Source organism: Cnephaeus nilssonii (assembly GCF_951640355.1).
Source record: "Cnephaeus nilssonii genome assembly, chromosome: X".
In the NCBI taxonomy this organism is placed as follows: Eukaryota; Metazoa; Chordata; class Mammalia; order Chiroptera; family Vespertilionidae; genus Cnephaeus; species Cnephaeus nilssonii.
In genome coordinates this window covers 7462204-7484462 of record NC_137071.1, presented here as the reverse complement: position 1 = coordinate 7484462, position 22259 = coordinate 7462204, and the positions used below count along the sequence as shown (strand labels likewise).

At 40.7% G+C, this 22259-nt stretch overlaps 1 protein-coding gene across 2 annotated transcripts in view; it reads right to left on the bottom strand.

Moving 5' to 3' along the window:
* The window catches only part of PPEF1 (protein phosphatase with EF-hand domain 1), a 132386-nt gene that overhangs the window by 83643 nt on the left and 26484 nt on the right, over positions 1-22259 (bottom strand). For both annotated transcript variants that reach the window (XM_079764511.1, XM_079764512.1), the window contains exons 7-8: positions 20682-20757; positions 5037-5178 (exon numbers count right to left, since the gene is read on the bottom strand). In XM_079764511.1, the coding sequence (XP_079620637.1) occupies positions 5037-5082 (46 nt within the window). In that variant the 5' untranslated portion in view covers positions 5083-5178; positions 20682-20757. The remainder of the gene's footprint in view (positions 1-5036; positions 5179-20681; positions 20758-22259) is intronic.

The following is a 22259-nucleotide window of genomic DNA, read 5'->3' as shown; positions in this document are numbered from 1 at the left end:
TTGTTAGATATTTAAACAACTAAATTAACTAGATGTTATTCCAAGAATTACAGAAGTATGTGGTGGCTATTTAGTATTTTCCAAATTTGAAGTAAAAATAGAGAAAAAGTATTTTTTTAAAAGAACAATCTCCATTAGAGACATTTTCCATTTGTTACAGCTTAAGACATCAAACTTCAAAGCTAAAAAAACTAGATAGCCTTTGTGGGCTCCTCAGCACTTAGAGAAAATGAATAAATGCATGTCTAAGTGGTCTCAAGTAAAGAAACAAAAGAAAATATATCAGAGTGTTCTCAAAGTGCTCCATAAGAAAAAGCAAAAGGAAACATTATTAATTCAAAACCCATCAATATAAAATTTTAAGTGTAAACTGAAGTTCAGGAGAATGAAATTGCAATGTTTAATTTCTGTTTTTTTTTGGTTGAATTCCAATTTTACAAGTCAGGACAGTGTATCAAAAGGAGCATGGACTGGGTGAAAAAGGTGAAGGGATTAAGAAATAAAAACAAAAGCTCATAGACACAGACGACAGTATGGTGATTACCAGAGGGAAAGGGGGGTGGGGTGTTATCGTCGGAACATTAATAAATATTAATAAAGGAAAGAAGGCAAATGGAGTCAGACATTGTAAACATGGTCACCTGGGAAGCTTTGTCAGGAAGCTACAGCTTCACACAGCATTGTTCCTCCAAGGTATTAACACCCCTCCCTTCCCCCATCTGGTACTGGATTATTGCGGGGAGAAGGGGGAATAGGCACATGAGCAGTGGAAGTTGGAGTGGCTCAGGGAAGGTGCTTGCCTGTCAGTTTAGCATGGGGAACAATGGATTGGCTAGGGGGTGGACCCCATCAAAAGCATGTGAAATGTTAGAAAGTTAACTGGTTAGTTTGAAGAAGCTCCTGGTTAAAATCCCCGAAGAGTTCTCTCTGCTTTGTTCTTCTCTTGCTCTCTTTTGCCCCATGACCACACTCATCTGTGTGCTCGCCTGTTCTCTCTCTATAGCCATGTGTTCTTAAGCAGCCACGTGTCCCATGGCCTTGCGGACCCCACACACAATGGACTGCAGCTGGGAACACAAGCTAAGCTAGCCAGATGCTGGGCTGGACTGTGCTTTATTATGGAGCAGAGATTCTGGCCAGTGGCCTTCATTCAGGCCCTGCTGAAGGCTGGACTTCTTCCATGGTGAGACAGATGGAGATGAGACCTTGCAGGGGAACCCCCTTAATTTTACATTATCAATAAAGCTTTCCACAAAACCCCATCTTCCCATGGGGGGACTCAAGAAATTCCGTTTCCTTACAGCACCTCAAGAACTCCACTTTCACCAATAACAGGGGGAGGTAGAAAAGGGTAAAAGGGGGGTAAATGATGAAAGGAGACTTGTCTTGGGGTAGTAAGCACACAATACAATATACAGATGAGGTATTATAGAACTGTATACCTAAAACCTATTCAATTTTATTAACCAATGTTACCCCAATACATTCAATAAATATTTTTAAAATATATATTTTATTGATTTTTATACAGAGAGGAAGGGAGAGGGATAGTCAGAAACATCGATCAGCTGCCTCCTGCACACCCCCTACTGGGGATGTGCCCGCAACCAAGGTACATGCCCTTGACCAGAATCGAACCTGGGACCCTTCAGTCCTCAGGCCGACGCTCTATCCACTGAGTCAAACCGGTTAGGGCAATATTTTTTTTTTAAGTAGCATATTCTTTGGAATCTGACAAAGCTGGTTCCAATTCAGGTTCAGCCACCAACTAATGGCATGACTCAGGATAGTTCTATAAGTCTTAGTTTCTTCATCTAGAAAGAGAGACTAACCAAATCTTCCTCCAATAATTTTGGTGAGAAATAGAAATAATGAATGTTGTAGGCACTCAGTAAAGTATAGCCATTATTTTTCTCTTCCCTGTTGCATGTCACAAAGGGAGTGAAATAACAACAATAATGATAAAAATCAATGCTACTTCTCTACATGGAAGGTGAATAGCCCACAAGAAGGGGATAGCCTCCATTTTACATGTAGGATACCCTTTCTCAAAAATACCATGAGCCTGGCTAGTGTGGCTCAGCTGGCTGGAGTGTTGCCCATGAACCAGAAGGTCATAGTTCGATTCCCAGTCAGGGCACATGCCAGGGTTGTGGGCTGGATCCCTAGTAGGGGGTGTGCAGGAGGCAGCCTATGGGTGTTTCTCTCTTAGCAATGTTTCTATCTCTCTCCCTCTCCCTTCCTCTCTCTGAAATCAATAAAAACATTTTTTAAAATGCCTTGACATTCCAAAGGCAGAGTATTGTGGTGGGGCTGAATGACCAAGAGAGGGGAAAAACACCCTTATCACTATAGAGACTGTGAGAAACAGGAAGCAAGCTCTGCTACTTACTAGCCATGTATTCTTGAGCAAATGACTTTGCCTCTCAAAGACTCAGTTTCCTTTTCCACAAATTGAGAACTCTTCACAGATTTTAAAGATCAAATGTATGTGAAAGGGCCTGGCCAACTATAAATAGTGATGGGGAAAAAATAAAATACAATAGAATTAAATCTAAAAACAAAATTAAAAAGCATTATGCAAATAAAAGCTTTGAGGGGGGCGATCCTCAATTTCTGGAACATGGAAAGTGCTCAGGAAAAGGTTTCCGAGGTGAGTGACCATGACCTCCTGGTTCATAGGTCGATGCTCAACCACTGAGCCACGCTGGCCTGGTGAAAAAATATTTTTAAAGAAAATGGCAAGAAATAGAAAATCTGAATAGAACTATAGAATAAGTAATTAAAAACTACCCACAAAGAAAAGCCCAGAACAAAATAGACAAATATGCAAATTGACCAAACCTTCGCTATGCCCAAGCCACGCCCACCAGCCAATCAGGATGAGTATGCAAATTACCCCAACAAAGATGGCGGATAATTTGCATATCAAGACAGCGTAGAAAGAAGCCAAGAGCTGCAGAAGGGAGCAAAGATTTGGAGAAGCAAGCAAGCCAGGGGGAGGAGAAGGGAGGAGCGGAGGCGGGGCCAGGGGAGAAGGGAGAAAAGCAGGCAGGCTGGCAGAGAAGGCGGGGCGGGGGAGAAGGGAGGAGCGGAGGCGGGGCCGGGGGAGAAGGGAAAAGCAGGCTGGCTGGCGGAGAAGGCGGGGCCGGGGGAGAAGGGAGGAGCGGAGGCGGGGCTGGGGGAGAAGGAAGAAGAGTGGGCGGGCTGGCGGAGAAGGGAGAAAAGCAGGGGGGCTGGCGGAGAAGGCGTGGCGGGGGACAAGGGAGGAGAGCAGGCAGGGCGGGGTAGAGTGCAGCAGGAAACCCTGTTGCAGGATTTTTCCTGCAACGGGAACGCTAGTATATATATAAAAAGAAAAGCCCATACCCAGATAGCTTCACTGACAAATTCTAACAAACATTTAAATACAAATTTTTCACAAACTCTTATAAAAAAATGCAAGAAAAGGGAACACTTTCCAACTCATTGTTTGAGGCCAGTATTACCCTGATATCAAAACCAGGCAAAGATACCACATAAACCAGTAACTCTTATGAATATAGATGCAAAAATCCTAAGCAAAATATTAGCAAACCAAATCCAGCAACATATAAAAAGGATTATTATACACCATGATCAAGTGAGATTTATCCCAGGAATGCAAAGTTGGTATAGCATCTAAAATTCAATTACTGTGAACCATATCACAGAATAAAAGACAAAAACTACATGACCATCTCAATACAACTGTCCCTTGGAATCTGTGGGGGATTAGTTCCAGGACCCCCAAAGATACCAAAATCTGTGGATGGACTTGTACAAGTCCCTTCTATAAAATGGCATAGTATGGGGGGGGGGGGTAATGGGGGAATAAGGACACATATGTAATAAACTAATCAATAAAGAAAAATTTTTAAATGGCATAGTATTTGCATATACGCTATATCTGCATATAGGCTACAGCAGGGTCTGCCTACACATCGCTTCATTCATGCAGATTCAGCATAGTGTTCAGGGCATGACAAATTCAAGTTTTGCTTTTTAGAACTTTTGGGGATATTTTTCTTTCTAATATTTTTGATCTGGGATTGGATAAATCAGTGGATGGGAAACCCACAGATATGGATGGCCAACTACACATGCACAATTCAACTAGGAGAGAGCACAGCATTTGAAACCAAAAGGAAAACAGCTCACACTAACTAGTAAGGAAAACTCTTCATCTTAAACTCTCCATACTAAGACTGAGTGAACTTCCAAAACCAAGATGTGGAAGAGAAATTGGGGAGGTTATCTATACCTAAATAACAACGGAATGGAATTTAAGAGCACATTATTCACATAATTGTCCCAGCTTGCTTGTTTTTATTTTAATTTCTTTGTAAAGACTATGTTTCTTAGACACCCGAGTTTCAATTAGATTCTAGTAGCTATGAGAAAGAACCTCGGTACAAAATAAAGAAAATATTAAGTTTCTAATTATATGGGAATAGTAGGGGGCATGTCAACTATTTAGAAACAACACCCTTTTGGAGAAGCAGATGATCTAGCATTTGCCAAATTCTACCTAGAATATTCTAAAAACATGAGGCAAATCTCATAAAGTTCTGTGTTGAATAGCTATAAAAATAATCTGATCACTGAGTTATAAAACCTAATAAAGATTCAATGGTGTTACCAATTGTTACATAGATATGAATATAGCTATTTATAAGCATACTGAATAAACAGATATAGGTTTACAGAGACTTTCTTGTTCCCTGCCACTGAGTTTTAAATTGAGATTTTATATCGGTACATTTCCAACTGAAATCAAATCAAATATAAAATCTCTCTTAGATAATACTTTATGGTACATCAGAAATTCAAAGCTACATCTTCCTACCAGTAGTTTCTGATGTTATCCCAATATTTAACCTCTGGTTCAAGTGATGATGCCTTGTGCAAAATCACACAGAGCAGGCAGCTCCAGAACCAACTATGTACATAAATGAGAAAGGGGGTAATTGGCACGTGTGCCAATTTCATTAGGAAGACACATTCCTAGCACTCACTTTTTGCAGATTTCCTGATTTTAATTGATGAACTACCACAGCCCATGTCTTCTAGATGGTGTAAAATAGCTTCAACTTCTTATTTCCAGATGGTGAAGAGGTGTGAGAAACCACTCCTTAGCTGACACTTCAGTCACAGACCCTGATGGGGAATACACAGGAGGGAGAAGGATGTTAACAACTAGGTATCTAAGGACTGACTGCTCAGCAGGATTCATTTTATGCTTCTTCTCAACTGCCGTTTGTCATGTGATGTGGAAAGTGACCAGACATAATCTAATCCTGGTTTATTTTCCACAGCACAGTAGCAGCAACGGAGCAGCTATAGGTCGCTTTTCTGTTACACATAAATTTTATTTTCCTCATGTCTCAGTCAGATCAAGGTCTGCAGAAAATAAAACATTAAAAACGAAAAGAAAAAATGGCAATGTAAGAGCGTACAATTTTCTAATTGACATAGGGAATAAGATATGAAAGATCTGACATTATTGAACAGTTTTGGTTTTCAGCTCAAATAATTAAACCTATCTGGGCTTTGAAAAACACAAATTGGAGGACTATGAGACAAAAACAAGATATTTAAATGCCAAAATCCAAATCAAAATGAGTTCTTTGACAATATTTCGCAGAATCAGTCAGAGCACTTGTTTATAAAAAGGAGGTTCAAGGTCTACCCGCCCCCCCCCCCAATGAAGGCATCAGAATCTGTCCAAGTGCCCTTTTTAAACAAGCTCTCCCAGTGTTTTTGAGACTCTTCCAAGTCAACCTTCCGGTAGCTCACCAGCCCCTCTGACAAGTTAGATGAAAGTGCTAAAGGGATTTTCCACAATCACTCCCTGGGAATTTCTGACAAAATTCCTTTCCTCATTGCTTTTTTGGGGGGTGATATTTCTGAAGGGGGGCAAAAGTTTTGCTTTTGGTGACAGCGATCTTTAAGCAGGGATATTAAGAGAAACAAAAGACTCAGAAAGAAGCTTTGACCTTCCCCCTTTCCTGCTTAAGAGATTCAGATAAGAAAAAAAAAAAAAAAAAAACGGCTTCAGGATGAGAACCTTAGTACTAGACAGGAGGACTCCAAGCAGGTGCCTGTTCACTAGACCACCCTGTGTCTCATTGTTTCTGGGTTGCCCAGCAAAACTATGTTCCTCTCTTCCTCAACTACCTGTAAATTGCCTACTCCCTTTGAAATCTCAGGCCCCCTCTTTCTTCTTTGTTTAAAAATGACCTATATACCCAATTTTACTTCACTGTCTTTGGAATTTCCGTGCTTATGTGAATCCCCCGTGAGCATGTATTAAAATTTAATTTTCTTCTGTTGATTTGATTATTAGCCCATGTAGAAGAACCTAGAAAGTGGGAGGAAAATCATTATTTTTTTAGCTGCTACATTTCCTTTATTTTTTGATTCTCCAAACCAACCTGATCTAATATATTTGCATTTCTTGATAGAAACAAAGAGAACTGACTAGGGACCCTATAGGCATGTTTATTTTTCCACTAGCACTACACTAAAAGCTTCAGAATTTCAACTCAACTGAAGAAAAGGGAAAATATAAAAATGAGCAAAATATTCTAATCAGAACTAGGCCTGATTCTTTTACATGTTGAATCAATTAACCCTCTTAAATTTGGTATTATTTACAAATCAATAGGGATTTCTTTTATATCTTTTGTTATTGTTGTTCATCTTCACCTGAGGATATTTTTTCCATTGATTTTTTTTTAGAGAGAATGGAAGGGAGGGGAAGAGGCAGAGAGAGAGAGAAGCATCAATGTGAGAGAGACACATAGACTGGTAGTCTCCTGCACATGCCCCAACCAGGGCCGGAGGATTGAGTTTGCAACCAACATATGATTCCCTTGAATGGAATCAAACCCGGGACCTTTCGGTCTGCAGACTAACACTTTACTGAGCAAAACCGGCTCGGGCTATATCTTTGGTAAATGTTAACAAGGTCAGCTCCAAGAGCACAACAACCCTTGTGACATTCCACTCCAAAACATTTTCCAAGGTTACCGCAGGTCCATTACATTCACATACTCATATTTGTGCACTTAGGTGGTACATTTATCCATCATACCTATCAACTTATGTATTTATGAGAGGTTCTTGGAAATTTTTTTTTAATCCTCACCAGAAGACATTTTTTCCCATTGATTTTTAGAGAGTGGAAAGAGAGGGACACGGGAAGGAGAGAGGGAGAAAGGGAGATGGAGAGAGAGAGAGAGAGAAGAGAAGAGAAGAGAAGAGAAGAGAAGAGAAGAGAAGAGAAGAGAAGAGAAGAGAAGAGAAGAGAAGAGAAGAGAAGAGAGAGATGTGAGAGAGACACATGGACTGGTTGCCTCCCGCACGCACCCCTACAGGGGCCGGGAACCTGCAAACAAGGTACGTGCCCTTGACTGGGAATCAAACCAGGGACCCTTTGATCCATGGGCCAACACTCCAACCACTGAGCCAAACCAGCCAGGGTGGTCCTTGGAAATTTTGCTAAATATTTTAATGAAATTAAGATATGTACTTTGACACCTTGACATTCCAAGCTATCTCAGATCAGAAGAAGAAAAAGAAGAGGAGGAGGAAGAGAAGGACAAGGGAGGGTGGGAAGGCAGGGAGAGAGGAAGAAAGGAAGGAAATCAGTTTGGAATGATTTTTAATAACAAAATCATAGATGTGTAAAGGTGGGAGAGACCTTTAAAATTACCTAGAATTGACAGAAAGTACAAGGAAGTTAAGCAACTTGCAATAATTATTATATAGACAAAAATGGTTATCAAACTTTGTTGCATTTTAGTTATCACCTGGGGAGCTTTGAAAACTCCCATTGATCAGACAGCACCTTATTAAATCAGAATCTCTGGGGGCTTCAAAAACTGGTGCCTGTGTCCCCTTGGGTGGAGTTGGGCATCTGGATTTTTTAAAGCTCCCCAGATGATTCTAATATGCAGCAAAGTTTGACAATCTCTAATAGAGACAATGTTTTAGTGAATCCACGATGATGCCTAGTGAACATCACATTTTCCTCTGAATGCTTTTTTACTTCATCTGTTTGGAACAAGATTTTTCCAAAGGTCATGTCAGGCTTGTAAGGCTGTGGTTTCTGGCATCTACTCTTTTCTCATGTTTGAAATTGGGGCACTATTTACACATCGCTTGCTTTCTCTCTATACTCAAAAATAACTCTGAGGTTATCTGCAATGCCTATGAGAACACATCTGCTAGGGTCTTCATCAGCCTTTGAAGTAGTTTATCTAGTCCTGCTGACCTTATCCAAGCGCCTATATTAATGCTCTCCAACATGAGTACCACAAGACTTACCAGACAAGATTATTAAAAATGCAGACTGCCCTAGCTGGTTTGGCTCAGTGGATAGAGCATTGGCCTGCGAACTGAAGGGTCCTGGTTCGATTCTGGTCAAGGGCACATGCCCAGGTTGCAGGCTCAATCCCAGTACAGGAGGCAGCCCATCAATAATTCTCTCATCACCGATGTTCTTATCTCTCTCTCTCCCTTTCCCTTCCTCTCTGAAATAAATAAAAATATATTTTATAAAAATAAAATCAAAATTCAGGTTCCCAGACTTTACTGCCAATACTGGATTCAAGCAGTCTGGGTGGCCTGCACCCTTCAGGGTGCTTTGGCGCAGGCACTCCCTGGATCTGTTTGAGAAACTCTGCTCTTCCTTGGGCTTCACTTTCATCTTCATGCTATTTTTCCTACCCTTTTTATGAATACATAAGAGTTGGGCATTGTGTAAGCAACAAACACTGATTCAACAATAGGAAGTGACATATTTCAATCTCGATTTTCTTTTTCCAGAAAAATAAATAAATAAAGCAATATATCTCTCCAAAGGCATTTGGTTCTCAGTTAATTCACTGCACAACAAAAGTCCATATAAAAGATTCAATAGAAACTAAAAAGCATCATAGTTGAATATATTTCTACTAGACTCTAAGCTTCTAGGGTATCTTACTTTCTAAATACTCCTTGAATCTCTGGCACCTACACAGTGTCTTTAACATAACAAGTATTTGATAAATGCTGGATGCATGCATGAGTGAATATGTCTAAGCCAGGGTCCTTTATTTTTTTTAAAATATATTTTATTGATTTTTTTACAGAGAGGAAGGGAGAAGGATAGAGAGTTAGAAACATCGATGAGAGAGAAAGATCAATCAGCTGCCTCCTGCACACTCCTACTGGGGATGTGCCCGCAACCAAGGTACATGCCCTTGACCGGAATCGAACCTGGGACCTTTCAGTCCGCAGGCCGACGCTCTATCCACTGAGCCAAACAGGTCAGGGCTAAGCCAGGGTCCTTTAAAAATTAGTAACTAAATATAATTATTAGTCTATAATTTTTTGCACAGATGCTGGCTATTTGATTATAAATCTTTTATTAAACCAGAAAATGGATAGTACTTATACATCCATTTTTTAAACAAAATTTTTAAAACATGATGGAAGTGAGAATTGTTTTAGAATTCTTTGGTATTAGAAAAAATAGTTTGTTATTAGAATTTTAATATTATTAAATATTGCTTTCTTTCTTTTTCTGGAAAAAGAAAATGGAGATTGAAATATATCACTTGCTATTGTTGAGTCAGAAACTTGCCCAGTGTCTAAGTCTCTCTAAAATCAATAAATATAAACTTTTTAAAAAAGAAAAAGAGAGTTAATTTTAATTCTCACCAAAACAAGAACTGGTTAAGGCCAGATGCCACTTCCTACTCCCACACACTGCCCAACTTAGACTGTAATCATCCACTTAAAGGCAGAGAGGGAAGCAAGTTTTTAAAGATGTGCTTTTGCTAAGCTGATAAAAATGATTTGGGGATTTTCCATTATTTGGGAAAACATAAGCTCCTTCCATTTCCTGCCCTCTGTCCGCATTAGAAAAGCATTTAGTGTGCTAGAGTCTCTGAAGAAACAGTTTCCTGGAGCCTGAAATGGGTTCTTCAGCTCAAGAGGTGGGGAGCATCAGCAGCATTCACAAAGACCCAAGGATGCCATAATCAGTCAAAAAGCAGCTTGAAACTTGCCCAGTACCTCCATCCTTACCGATACATACATATATACCGAGGATGGTTTTAAGCATAAATATAAAATAGTGATTCATCATGGGCACTCATTTAAACTGTGCAGAACGAAAGGTTTCCAAGGCTTCCACTAAAAGGTTTTCACTGTTTGTGTGTAGAAGGAGGGTGAGGGGGAGAAGTGGAGGGTTGAACTGTTTGATATTGTTCATTTCTTTTCATCCTGGCCACCTTTCATTTCCAAAGATAAAGATACAAAGAAAGAACAAAAGATAGTCCATGGAGCCAAGCTAACCTCAGTCATCAAGTACCCTCTAAACTAGCCCAGTCTCCCCAAGTTGTTCTTATTCATTATTTTATTTCAAAGTGCATCTCTACGGAACCCTCACATCTTGGCTCAGCCACGTTGACCTTGATTCCGCCTCTGGAATCCTAGATGTGAACTATGGTTGGTTTCCCATGCTAGAAACTTAGCTTTTCCTAGCAAAAACTCAGCTTTCATGAGAAATGCCTGCTCTAACTCTGGCCCTGAGGAAGTCAAATCTAGAACCCAGTCATTCAACTGTGGACACCACTGATGTGTCCTCCAGATACCTCTTCAGGCTCACCCTGCTGCATGACATTTGGTCTTCATCAAAAGAGGGGTTCTAGCCTGGTGGGCATGGCTCAGTAGTTGAGCATAGACCTATGAACCAGGAGGTCACAGTTCAATTCCTGGTCAGGGCACATGCCTGGGTTGTGGGCTCAATCCCCAGTGGGGGTCATGCAGGAGGCAGCCAATCAATGATTCTCTCTCATCATTGATGTTTCTCTCTCTCTCCCTCTCCCTTCCTCTCTGAAATCAATATTTTTTTTTAAACAGGGGTTTAGAAAGAGCACTCACTGTGAACTGGAGAATTAAACACAGCTGGCATTGCCTAAAGAAAGTCAATGCAGGAGAGAGAGAGCTACATAACCAGAAACGCTGAGAGGAGGGATCATGGGGAGACAAAGAAACAGCCCGCATACGAAAGAAAAGGAGGAATCACCAGAAAAGGAAGTAAATGAAATGGAGGCAAGCAATATGTCAGAGAAAGAATTCAGAGCAATGGTCATAAGGTTGCTGAAAAGGATGGAAGACAAATTCAACAATATGTGTAAGAACCAAGAGGAAATGAAGAAGAACCAAGAAGAAATGAAAAATTACATTGCTGCAATGAAGAACTCAATAGAAAGCATCAACAGTAGACCAGAAGAAGTGGAGGACCACATCAGTGAGATAGAAGACAAGGTAGGAAAAAACACCCAAGCAGAGCAGCATCTAGAAAAAAAATTTAAAAAACAGGTGGAGAGCCTAAGGGAAGTTTGGGACAACACGAAACGAAACAACATCCGCATAATAGGGGTGACAAAAGGAGAGGAAACTGAGCAAGGAAGAGAAAACCTGTTTGAAGAAATAATGACAGAAAACTTCCCTGATAGCGGGAAGAAAAAACTCACACAAGTCCAAGAAGCTCACAGAGTCCCAAACAAGATGAACCCTAAGAGATCGACACCAAGACACATTATAATTAAATTGGCAAACACCAATGACAAAGTAAGAATCTTAAAGGCTGCCAGAGAGAGACAGAAAGTTACCTACAAAGGATCTCCCATCAAACTACCGACTGATGTCTCAACAGAAACACATCAGGCCAGAAGGGAATGGAATGAAATATACAAAGTCATGCAAAGCAAGGATCTGAATCCAAGAATACTGTACCCAGCAAGGCTATCAATCAAAATTGAGGGTGAAATCAGGAGCTTCGCAGATAAAAAAGAACTAAGGGAGTTTATTACCACCAAATCAGCAACGCAAGAAATGCTAAAGGGTCTGCTATAAAAATAAGAAATAGGAAGGGAAGAAGGAACACAGGCATAAAGTATAAAAATGGCGACAAACAAGTACCTATCAATAATAACTTTCAATGTAAATTGATTAAATGTCCCAGTCAAAAGACATAGGGTAGCTGAGTGGATAAGAAAACATGACCCATATATCTGCTGCCTACAGGAAACACACCTTAGAACAAAGGACTCACACAGACTGATGGTGAAGGGATGAAAAAGGTTTTTCAGGCAAATGGAAATGAAAAAAAAGCTGGGGTAGCAATACTTATATCCGACAAATTAGACCTCAAAGTGAAGGCCATAACAAGAGATAAGGAATGCCACTTCCGTAATACTAAGGGGGCAATTCAACAAGAAGCTATAACTCTTGTAAACATATATGCACCCAATACAGGAGCACCCAAATACATTAAAAAAAAATATTCTGGAGAATATCAAGGGAGAGACTGACAGCAATACAGTCATAGTAGGGGACTTTAATACTCCACTAATACCACTGAACAAATCCTCTGAACAAAAAATCAGCAAAGAAACATCAATCCTAAATGACTCACTAGATCAGATGGAATTAATTGACTTCTTCAGAACATTCCACCCCAAAGCCACAGAATATACATTCTTCTCAAGTGCACATGGGTCATTTTCAAAGATAGACCACATATTGGGACACAGGCAAAGTCTCTTCAAATTCAAGAAGATAGAAATCATATCAAGCATCTTCTCAAGGAGATCAAAGATGGCGGCGTAGATAAACATCTGGGCTGCTGCCATCCACAACAATTTCCAAAACTACAACTAAAAGATACAACGTCTGTCACCCAGAACCACAGGAAAGCTGGCTGAGCGGAACCTCCACAACTAGACCGAAAGAGATGGGAGCAATCAGGGCACAAACGCTGAAAAAATGAGGTACAGGGGAGCGCGCGCGCGAAATGGGCTGGCGGCAGAGCCCAGCTGGAGGCGGGCATTGCTTTCTTCAATCCGAAGAGAAACAAGCCCCCAATCTCTCTGAAATCCAGTTTCTGGGGAGAGACTGGGCTGTCTGCCATCGGATAGGAGAGTGAGGGTGGCTTGCTAGCAGAGCTGCGTGGAGGTAGAATTGTTGGCGGCGCCGGGCGCAATATGTGAGGACGCGGTTGGAGGCAGCTCACTGCCAGCCATCGCTGTTTGCCACGCCCTAGCCTAGTGATGCCCTGAGACTCCACCCCACACAATCTACAAACACACCCAAGCTCCTAGCAGTAGCTTTTGCATATGAATGGCCTTCTCTATTGCAGTTTAAACTAGTAAACTTGCAACCCGGTACAGACAGCTCCAAAGCCTCCAAGCTCCAAACAGGGAGGAGAGGACAGCAGTTCTCACTGTAGCTCCTGCAGGGTGGCCTCAGACAGCAGCTGAACTGCACCCCATTGGATATCCAGAAGCCAGTATACCTAGTGGTCAGTGTAAAACACCAGATTTCAACTCCTCACATCCATAAGTGACACATTTGGGAGGCGGACTCAGTGAGCACCAAAGCCCCACTGAAACAACCCCTGTACCTTAAGCGTGTCTCCAGTGCAGCAGTGCTTCCATTATAGACACAGCGGGTCCTCACAGCCAATTGGCCTGGAGGTCAATTCCTCCCAGTGTACCAACAACAATCAAGGCTTATCTACAACAAGACTTTGCACTCAGCCCACAAAGGGGTGTACCAAGAGTGACCACCTAGGGTGATTGGGGAAGCTGAGCTACCAGACCCTATAGGTCACTGACCACACAAAGCCACTCCATCAACACAGGGAGGCAGCCAAAATGCGGAGACACCGAAGCATGTCACGAATAGGAGAGATGGAGGAAAGTAAACTACTGGGTGACACAGTGTTCAGAACCACATTTATAAGGTTACTCAAGAATCTTCTAAAAACCGCTGAGAAACTTGAAGAGACCTTCAAGGACCTTAATGAGAATACCAAAAAAATGGAAAAGGACCAGTCAGATATTAAGCATACACTGTCTGAAATAAAGAATATACAGAAACTCAACTGTAGATCACCGTACCCCAAGAGTCAAACCAAAGATCTGGAATATGAGGAAGCAAAAAACACCCAACCAGAGAGGCGGAAAGAAAGAAGAATCCAAAAGTGTAAGGATAGCGTAAGGAGCCTCTGGGACGGCTTTAAGCGCACCAACATCCGAATTTTTGGGGTGCCAGAAGAAGAGAGAGAGCAAGATGCTGAAAACCTATTTGAAGAAATAATGACAGAAAACTTCCCCCACCTGGTGAAAGAAATAGACTTACAAGTTCAGGAAGCGCACAGAACCCCAAACAAGAGGAATCCAAAGAGGACCACACCAAGACACATCATAATTAAAATGCCAAGGGCAAAAGACAAAGAGAGAATCTTGAAAGCAGCAAGAGAAAAACAGTTAGTTACCTACAACGTAGTACCCATATGACTGTCAGCTGATTTCTCAACAGAAACTATGCAGGCCAGACGGGAGTGGGAAGAAATATTCAAAGTGATGAACAGCAAGAACCTACAACCCAGATTACTCTACCCAGCAAAACTATCATTCAAAATTGAAGGTCAGATGAAGAGCTTCACAGACAAGAAAAAGCTAAAGGAGTTCATCACCACCAAACCAGGATTACATGAAATGCTGAAGGGTATTCTTTAAGAAGAGGAAGAAGAAAAAAAAGGTAAAGGTAAAAATTATGAACAACAAAAAGACATCAAATACATACCTACAAACAAGTGAATCTAAAAATCAAGTGAATAAAAAATCTAAAGAACAGAATGGACTGGTGAATATAATAGAATCAGGGACATAGAAAGGGAGGGGACGGACAATTCTCAGGGGGAAGGGGTTTGAGGGGCACAGGAAGAGATTGGACAAAAATCTTATACCTATGGATGAAGACAGTGGCGGGGGGTAAGGGTATGGAGTGGGGTGGGGAATCAGGTGGAGGGGAGCTATGGGGGGGGAGAGGAACACCTGTAATAATCTGAACAATAAAGATTTATTATAAAAAAAATAAAATAAAAAATAAAATGGGCGACAAGGAAAAAAAATGGACCAAGCAAATTAAATAAAAGGTCATGATCTTTACTTCTCCCTTGTAGGTTTATTTTAAATTATCACTTTATCCTGCATAAAGGGATTTTTCAAATGGCATGGGATTTTTCCATTCTAATAAACTTCTTTAGAAAAGGTCATAAAAAAAGCATTTTCTCAGATAACAATGGCATAAAAGAAGAAATCAACTACAATAAAAACAATCCCCTAAAAAATCAAACACCTGGAGGCTAAATAGCATGCTTTTAAATAATGATTGGGTTACCAAAGAGATCAAAGAATAAATAAAAAGCATCATGGCAACAAATGATAATGAAAACACAACAGTGCAAATGCTATGGGACACAATGGAAGCAGTCCTGAGAGGGAAGTTTATAGCTCTACAGGCCTACCTCAAAAACAAGAAAAGATGGAAATAAATTATCTAACCCTACATCTCAAAGAGTTAGAAAGAGAGCAACCAGGAAAGCCAAGCGTAAGCAGAAGGAAAGAAATAATAAAGATCAGAGCAGAGATAAATGACATAGAGACCAAAAAAATACAAAAGATCAACAAAACCAAAAGCTGGTTCTTTGAAGGGATAAACAAGATTGATGAACCTCTAGCCAGGCTCATCAAGAAGCAAAGAGAGAGGGCCCAAATAAACAAAATCAGAAATGAAAGAGGCGAAGTAACAACCGATCCCACTGAAATACAAACAATTATGAAAAATAATAGGAACAACTCTATTCCAACAAAATGGACAACCTAGATGAAATGGACATATTTTTAGAAAAATACAAGCTTCCCAAAACTCAATCAAGAAGAATCAAAAAACCTGAATAGTCCAATAACTACCAAAGAAATTGAAGCAGCGATCAACAATCTTCCAGCAAACAAAAGCCCTGGTCCGGACGGCTTCACAGGGGAGTTCTACCAAGCATTCAAAGAAGAACTAAAACCCATCCTCCCCAGACGATTCCAAAAAAATGCAAGAGGAAGGCACACTCCCAAGCTCTTTCTATGAAGCCAGCATTACCCTAATTCTAAAACCAGATTAAGACACCACAAAGAAAGAGAACTACAGGCCAATATCCTTGATAAACATAGATGCTAAAATCCTCAACAAAAATGTAGCAAATCAAATTCAGCATTACATTAGAATGATCATACACCATGACCAAGTGGGATTTATCCTGGGGATGCAAGGATGGTACAATACCCGCAAATCAATAAATGTGACATATCACATAAACAAACTGAGGGACAAAAAATCACATAATCATATCAATCGATGCAGAAAAAACATTTGACAAAATCCAACACCCTTTCTTGATAAAAACTCTCCGCAAAGTGGGAATAGAGGGATCACATCTCAACATAATAAAAGCCTAATACGACAAACCTACAGCCAACATCATATTCAATTGGCAAAAACTAAACTCATTTCCCCTAAGCACGGGAACAGGATAGGGATGCCCACTTTCACCATTCCTGTTTGATATAGTACTGGAAGTGCTAGCCATAGTGATCAGACAAGAAGAAGAAATAAAAGGCATCCAATTTGGAAAAGAAGAAGTAAAACTGTCCTTATTTGCAGATGACATGATACTATACATAGAAAACCCCAATGACTCCATAAAAAAACTACTGTACCTAATAAGTGAATTTGGCAAAGTAGCAGGATACAAAATTAACACCCAGAAATCTATGGCCTTTTTATACACTAATAATGAACTCACAGAAAGAGAAGCGAAAAAAAAAAAAAAAAACAATTCCATTTACCATTGCACCAAAAAAATTAAGATACCTAGGAATAAACTTAACTAAGGATGTAAAAGACCTGTACTCGGAAAACTACAGGACATTGAAAAAAGAGACAGAGGAAGACATGAACAAATGGAAGAATATACCATGTTCATGGACTGGTAGAATCAACATCATTAAAATATCCATACTTCCCAAAAATCTATATATTCAATGCAATCCCCATTAAAATACCAACGGCATATTTCACAGACCTAGAACAAACTCTCCAAAAATTCATCTGGAATAAAAAATAAAAAAAAGACCCCGAATAGCCACAGCAATCTTGAAAAAGAAGAACAAAGGTGGAGGGATCACAATACCAGATATCAAGCTATACTACAAAGCCACTGCTCTCAAAACTGCCTGGTACTGGCACCAGGACACATAGACCAGTGGAACAGAACAGAGAACCCAGAAATCGACACAAGCCAGTATGCTCAATTAATATTTGACAAAGGAGGCAACAGCATACAATGGAGACAAGACAGTCTTTTCGATAAATGGTGTTGGGAAAACTGGACAGATACATGAAAAAAAAATGAAACTAGACCACCAACTTACACCATACACAAAAATAAACTCAAAATGGATCAAGGACTTAAATGTAAGATGGGAAACCATAAAAATCTTAGTAGAAGCCATAGGCAGCAAAATAGCAGACATTTGTCATAGCAATATCTTTGCCGATACAGCTCCTAGGGCAATGGAAACTAAAGAGAAAATAAACAAATGGGACTACATCAAAATAAAAAGCTTCTGCACAGCAAAAGAAACCATCAACAAAACAACAAGAAATCCCACTGCATGGGAGAACATATTTGCCAATGTTATCTCCGATAAGAGTTTAATCTCCAACATTTACAGGGAACTCATACAACTTAACAAAAGGAAGATAAACAATCCAATCAAAAAATGGGCAAAGGAACTAAATAGACACTTTTTGAAAGAGGACATTCAGAAAGCCAAGAGACATATGAAAACATGCTCAAAGTCACTAATCATCTGAGAGATGCAAATCAAAACAACAATGAGGTACCATCTCACACCTGTCAGAATGCCTACCATCAACAAATCAACAAATGACAAGTGCTGGCGATGATGCAGAGAAAAAGGAACCCCCTGCACTGCTGGTGGGAATGCAGACTGGTGCGGCCACTGTGGAGAACAGTATGGAGTTTTCTCAAAAACTAAAAATGGAACTCCCATTTGACCCAGTAATCCCACTTCTAGGACTATATCCCAAGAAATCAGAAACACCAATCAGAAAGGATATATGCACCCCTATGTTCATAGCAGCACAATTTACAATAGCTAAGATTTGGAAACAGCCTAAATGCCCATCAGCAGATGAATGGATTAGAAAACTGTGGTAAATCTACACAATGGAATACTACACTGCTGTAAAAAAGAAGGAATTCTTACCATTTGCAACAGCATGGATGGAACTGGAGAGCATTATGCTAAGTGAAATAAGCCAGTCAATGAAAGAAAAATACCACATGATCTCACTCATTTATGGATAACAAAGAACATTATAAACTGATGAACAAAAATAGATACAGAGGGAGAGCAGCATCGAACAGACTATCAAACTACAGTGGGAAGGCTGAGGAGGGTTGGGGGTGAGGTAAGAGATCAACCAAAGGACTTGTATGCATGCATATAAGCATAACCAATGGACACAAGATACTGGAGGGTAGGGGAAGCCAGGGGGTAAATGGGGGGAAAAAGGAGACATATGTACTACACTTTGTAATACTTTAAGCAATAAAATAAAATTTAAAAAAAATAAAAACAGGGGTTCTACAGCCTGATGTCTGTGGCCTAAGTGATCAATTAATATTTGACAAAGGAGGCAAGAGAATACAATAGAGACAAGACAGTCTCTTATGTATAACTAAAGGGCATAGAGTAGAGGAGTCCCTGGCAGACCATGCTAGAGAGGCTCCTTCCACTACTACCTTTACAGTAAAACACTGTAGCATTTGCTTGTATATGGGGTCCTAAGTGAATAAGGGGAGATCTGTAGGACAGAGCTGCTGATTCTTCCTGGGTCTCATTAGATTAAAGCAGTGGTCGGCAAACTGCGGCTCGCGAGCCACATGCGGCTCTTTGGCCCCTTGAGTGTGGCTCTTCCACAAAATACCACGTGCGGGCGCTCACGTACAGTGCGATTGAAACTTCGTGACCCATGCGCAGAAGTCGGTTTTCGGCTCTCAAAAGAAATTTCAATCGTTGTACTGTTGATATTTGGCTCTGTTGACTAATGAGTTTGCCGACCACTGGATTAAAGGATAAGAAAAGGGTAGAAATTATACTGGCCACCAGAAGGTGTCTGAGGGTATCTGCTGTTATATGAGGAAGGACTGTGATGAGGGGCAGTTTGGCCGGTGCCAGGTTTTCCAAAGTGTGTTTGTGGAAGTGTAGTTCCATGTTGTTTATAATTCTAGGAATAAGCCCCCCCCTCCCCCCAAAAAAAAGGTCTCATCATCAAATAAGTTCAGGAGAAGTACGTTTACACGGGTTTCTTTACTACAGGATTCCTCAGAGCCTTCAATATATTAATGTGCATTGTGAATCTCTAAGAAAGGTCTATAGTGTCCACTGTTTCCCAAACAGCCTAACAGGGAACCCTTTAGAGGGAACCCATCTCAACCACACCTATGGTTCCTAACTGCTAATGCTGGCCTAGTGGAGCCTGGGGTTTAGAAGTCAGATAAACCGGAGTTTGAATTCTTCTGAGCTAGTCATTTATTCCTCTGCACCTCAGTTTTCTCATAAGGAACTAGGGAAAATAATATACCTCTCATACTCGTACTGAGGACTAATGAGGAGCAATTCTTAGCTGATGAGTTAGGAAAGGCTATGCATGGGTGGGTACCCCTGTGGTAGAAGTGTTGAAATGAAACTTGTGTTTGCTCTAATCTCCTCCTTCCAAATGCATTGGCTGGGACCTTCCAGAGAATAAATCCCTTGTGTGTCTACAGGTTCTGGGATAATTGCAGATTCACAAGATCTGGGCTCTTTCCCCCTGAGAACACAAAGATCTGAAAGAACACTATACCAATATAATAATAATAATAATAATAATAATAATAATAATAATAGCTAAAATCACCACTACTTATTAAGGAACTATTATTTACCCAGCACAGTGGGTGCTTTGTATTCCTATTAATCCAGTTAATCTTCACAGCAATCTTCAAGATCATATAATCACTCCCATATTACAGATGAAGAAACTGAGACTCAGAAATTAAATATTGTACTCCATGGCACAGCTGGTCAGTAGCAGAACCGAAGACCTACTCTGCTTAATCTTAAAAAACAAAAATGTCCACTAAAAGGTTTGCTATGCCCTGGTTTCAGGACCCAACCTGGTCAACCTATGTAAGCACTAAATCACTAATGAGAATTCTTTAATGCTGCAGGGAATTCTGTTTCCCTTTCTTACAGACAGATGGAAACCCTGTGGTGATCTGTGGTAACAAGAGGCCAAGGGAGCTAAAAAAAGATTTCTGAACATTCTGAACACGAAGTTGCACAATGGGGTTTAGGGAACACCCCGTGAAGGGCCTAAAAGAGTTTCTTAAAGTATCCCTTCCCTCATTTTCTAGCTCTCACCCAAGTGACCACAGAGTTTTTCCAAATATCACGTTCATTTGAAATAGGCCACAACCCTTCAGATTGCAAAGTCATCTGTACACATTTTTTAAGACGATGGCAAGTGATTTGCAATCAGCATCCTTGAGAAAAATCAATCTGAGAAATTGCAAAGCAATAAAATAAACTCCAAGGAGTACACATTCCATGTTTTGTTGCTACATAATATATGCTTATAATGTAGACTTCTGCTTCCCCCAAATAGCTAAGAACAAACAAACATATTACCTGGTTCTTTTGTTTGGCCAATGCAGAGGTTTTTCCTCACCCCCAAAAAAACGTTCTCTATGAGGAATGCTGAAGTCTGAAAGAAAACAAGAAGTCAGCTCTCTCTGGAGCACCCCCTACATATACACACGCACTCCACACATCTCACATCTCTGCAGCTCTCTGCAGGATGAGCTCCGGCTTAAATAAATCAAGAAATACACACACACCCGCACACACACACCCGCACACACAAAGAAATAACCCAAACAGGCCACAGCTGCTTTGTCTTTCAGCCTGGAAGCCGAGCCCAGAGCCACAGATCCAGGAGAGCCTGAGCTCTGGCCGGGAGCCACAGCTTTCTGCCCCAACCCTGCCTTGTTTCAGGCTAGGAGATAGGGATGTGCTCAAGTAATGGGCTGTGATCACATGACTGCTTCCAGGGGGACCAGGCTCTGTAAGGGCAGGACCAGGCCGCTGCTTGCATAAATAATATGCATCAGTACAAAGCATAAAAGAGAATTTTGGCAAATAAGGGCAGAAAAGCATTCAATGGCTGACTCTTTAGGTAAATCAAGAATGATTTCTAGGAAACATTATAGTAACCTCGGTACAATTAAGAAAAGGAAGTGGAATCACTAACCATTCCTCCTTAGGACTTGAAAAGGCACGGGTTAAAGAGGCGGCTGCTGGGTGCTGTGCTGCAAATTTATTTATATGACATTTTTATTCCTCCAGCTATTCAATTAGTCGCTTGCTGAAGAACCCATCTGTGAAAGGGAGATTCACCTCCCACCATCAGCAGAAAGGAAAAAGGAAAGTGGACCTGTAATTTTGCTGAGTTTGAGAAGGATGAGGAGCGAAGACACACTTGAATAATCGAAGTGCAGATGCTAGTACTGGATGCCACCAGCTACAGTTCGGCTGTCTTTTGAGGCAATCAGGGTGACCTGTTCCCAGGGTCTCACGCTGACTGCAGCTGCACTGACAGCAATTTTCCTCCCAAACTCTTCCTAGTTGGTTACACAGCCTGTGGCCTTAGCTTACTGGCCTTAGGCATAGAGAGCTAGGATTTAAAGGACTCCAGACATAATTATTTCATAACCCCACCCAAGCTACTCTTTAGCCAATTCCTGTCTGCAATTTGGTACCACAGGAGATCCAGGAAAGCAGTTACCTAGCTTGATATTTATACTAATGGAGTCACTTTAAACATAACTGGAAAGGTAGCTCTGGGCTTCTCTACTTTTATTAGCATATTCAATATTATCAGAGGGCCTCTTAAGAGATAATGTAACCATACAGGTTTCTATGGCAGGAACTCCAAGCCCAGAACCTGAGGAGACTGGCGTACACACTGCAAATGATAGCATAATTAGCCAGGCTCCCAAAAAATAATGGATAATGTCGCTATATGGATGAGTTTCCAGCCAAATGCCTATTTAATCCACTAATCAAATGATGGCTATAGTCTAGATACAGTTGTTCAAATGTCACCTCCTCTGTGTGATGCCTTTCCTGAATTACCCAAGGGGACTTAGTCACTCTGTCTTCTGGCACTCAAAGCCATGTGTGTGTCCAATTATAGAACTTCCAAAA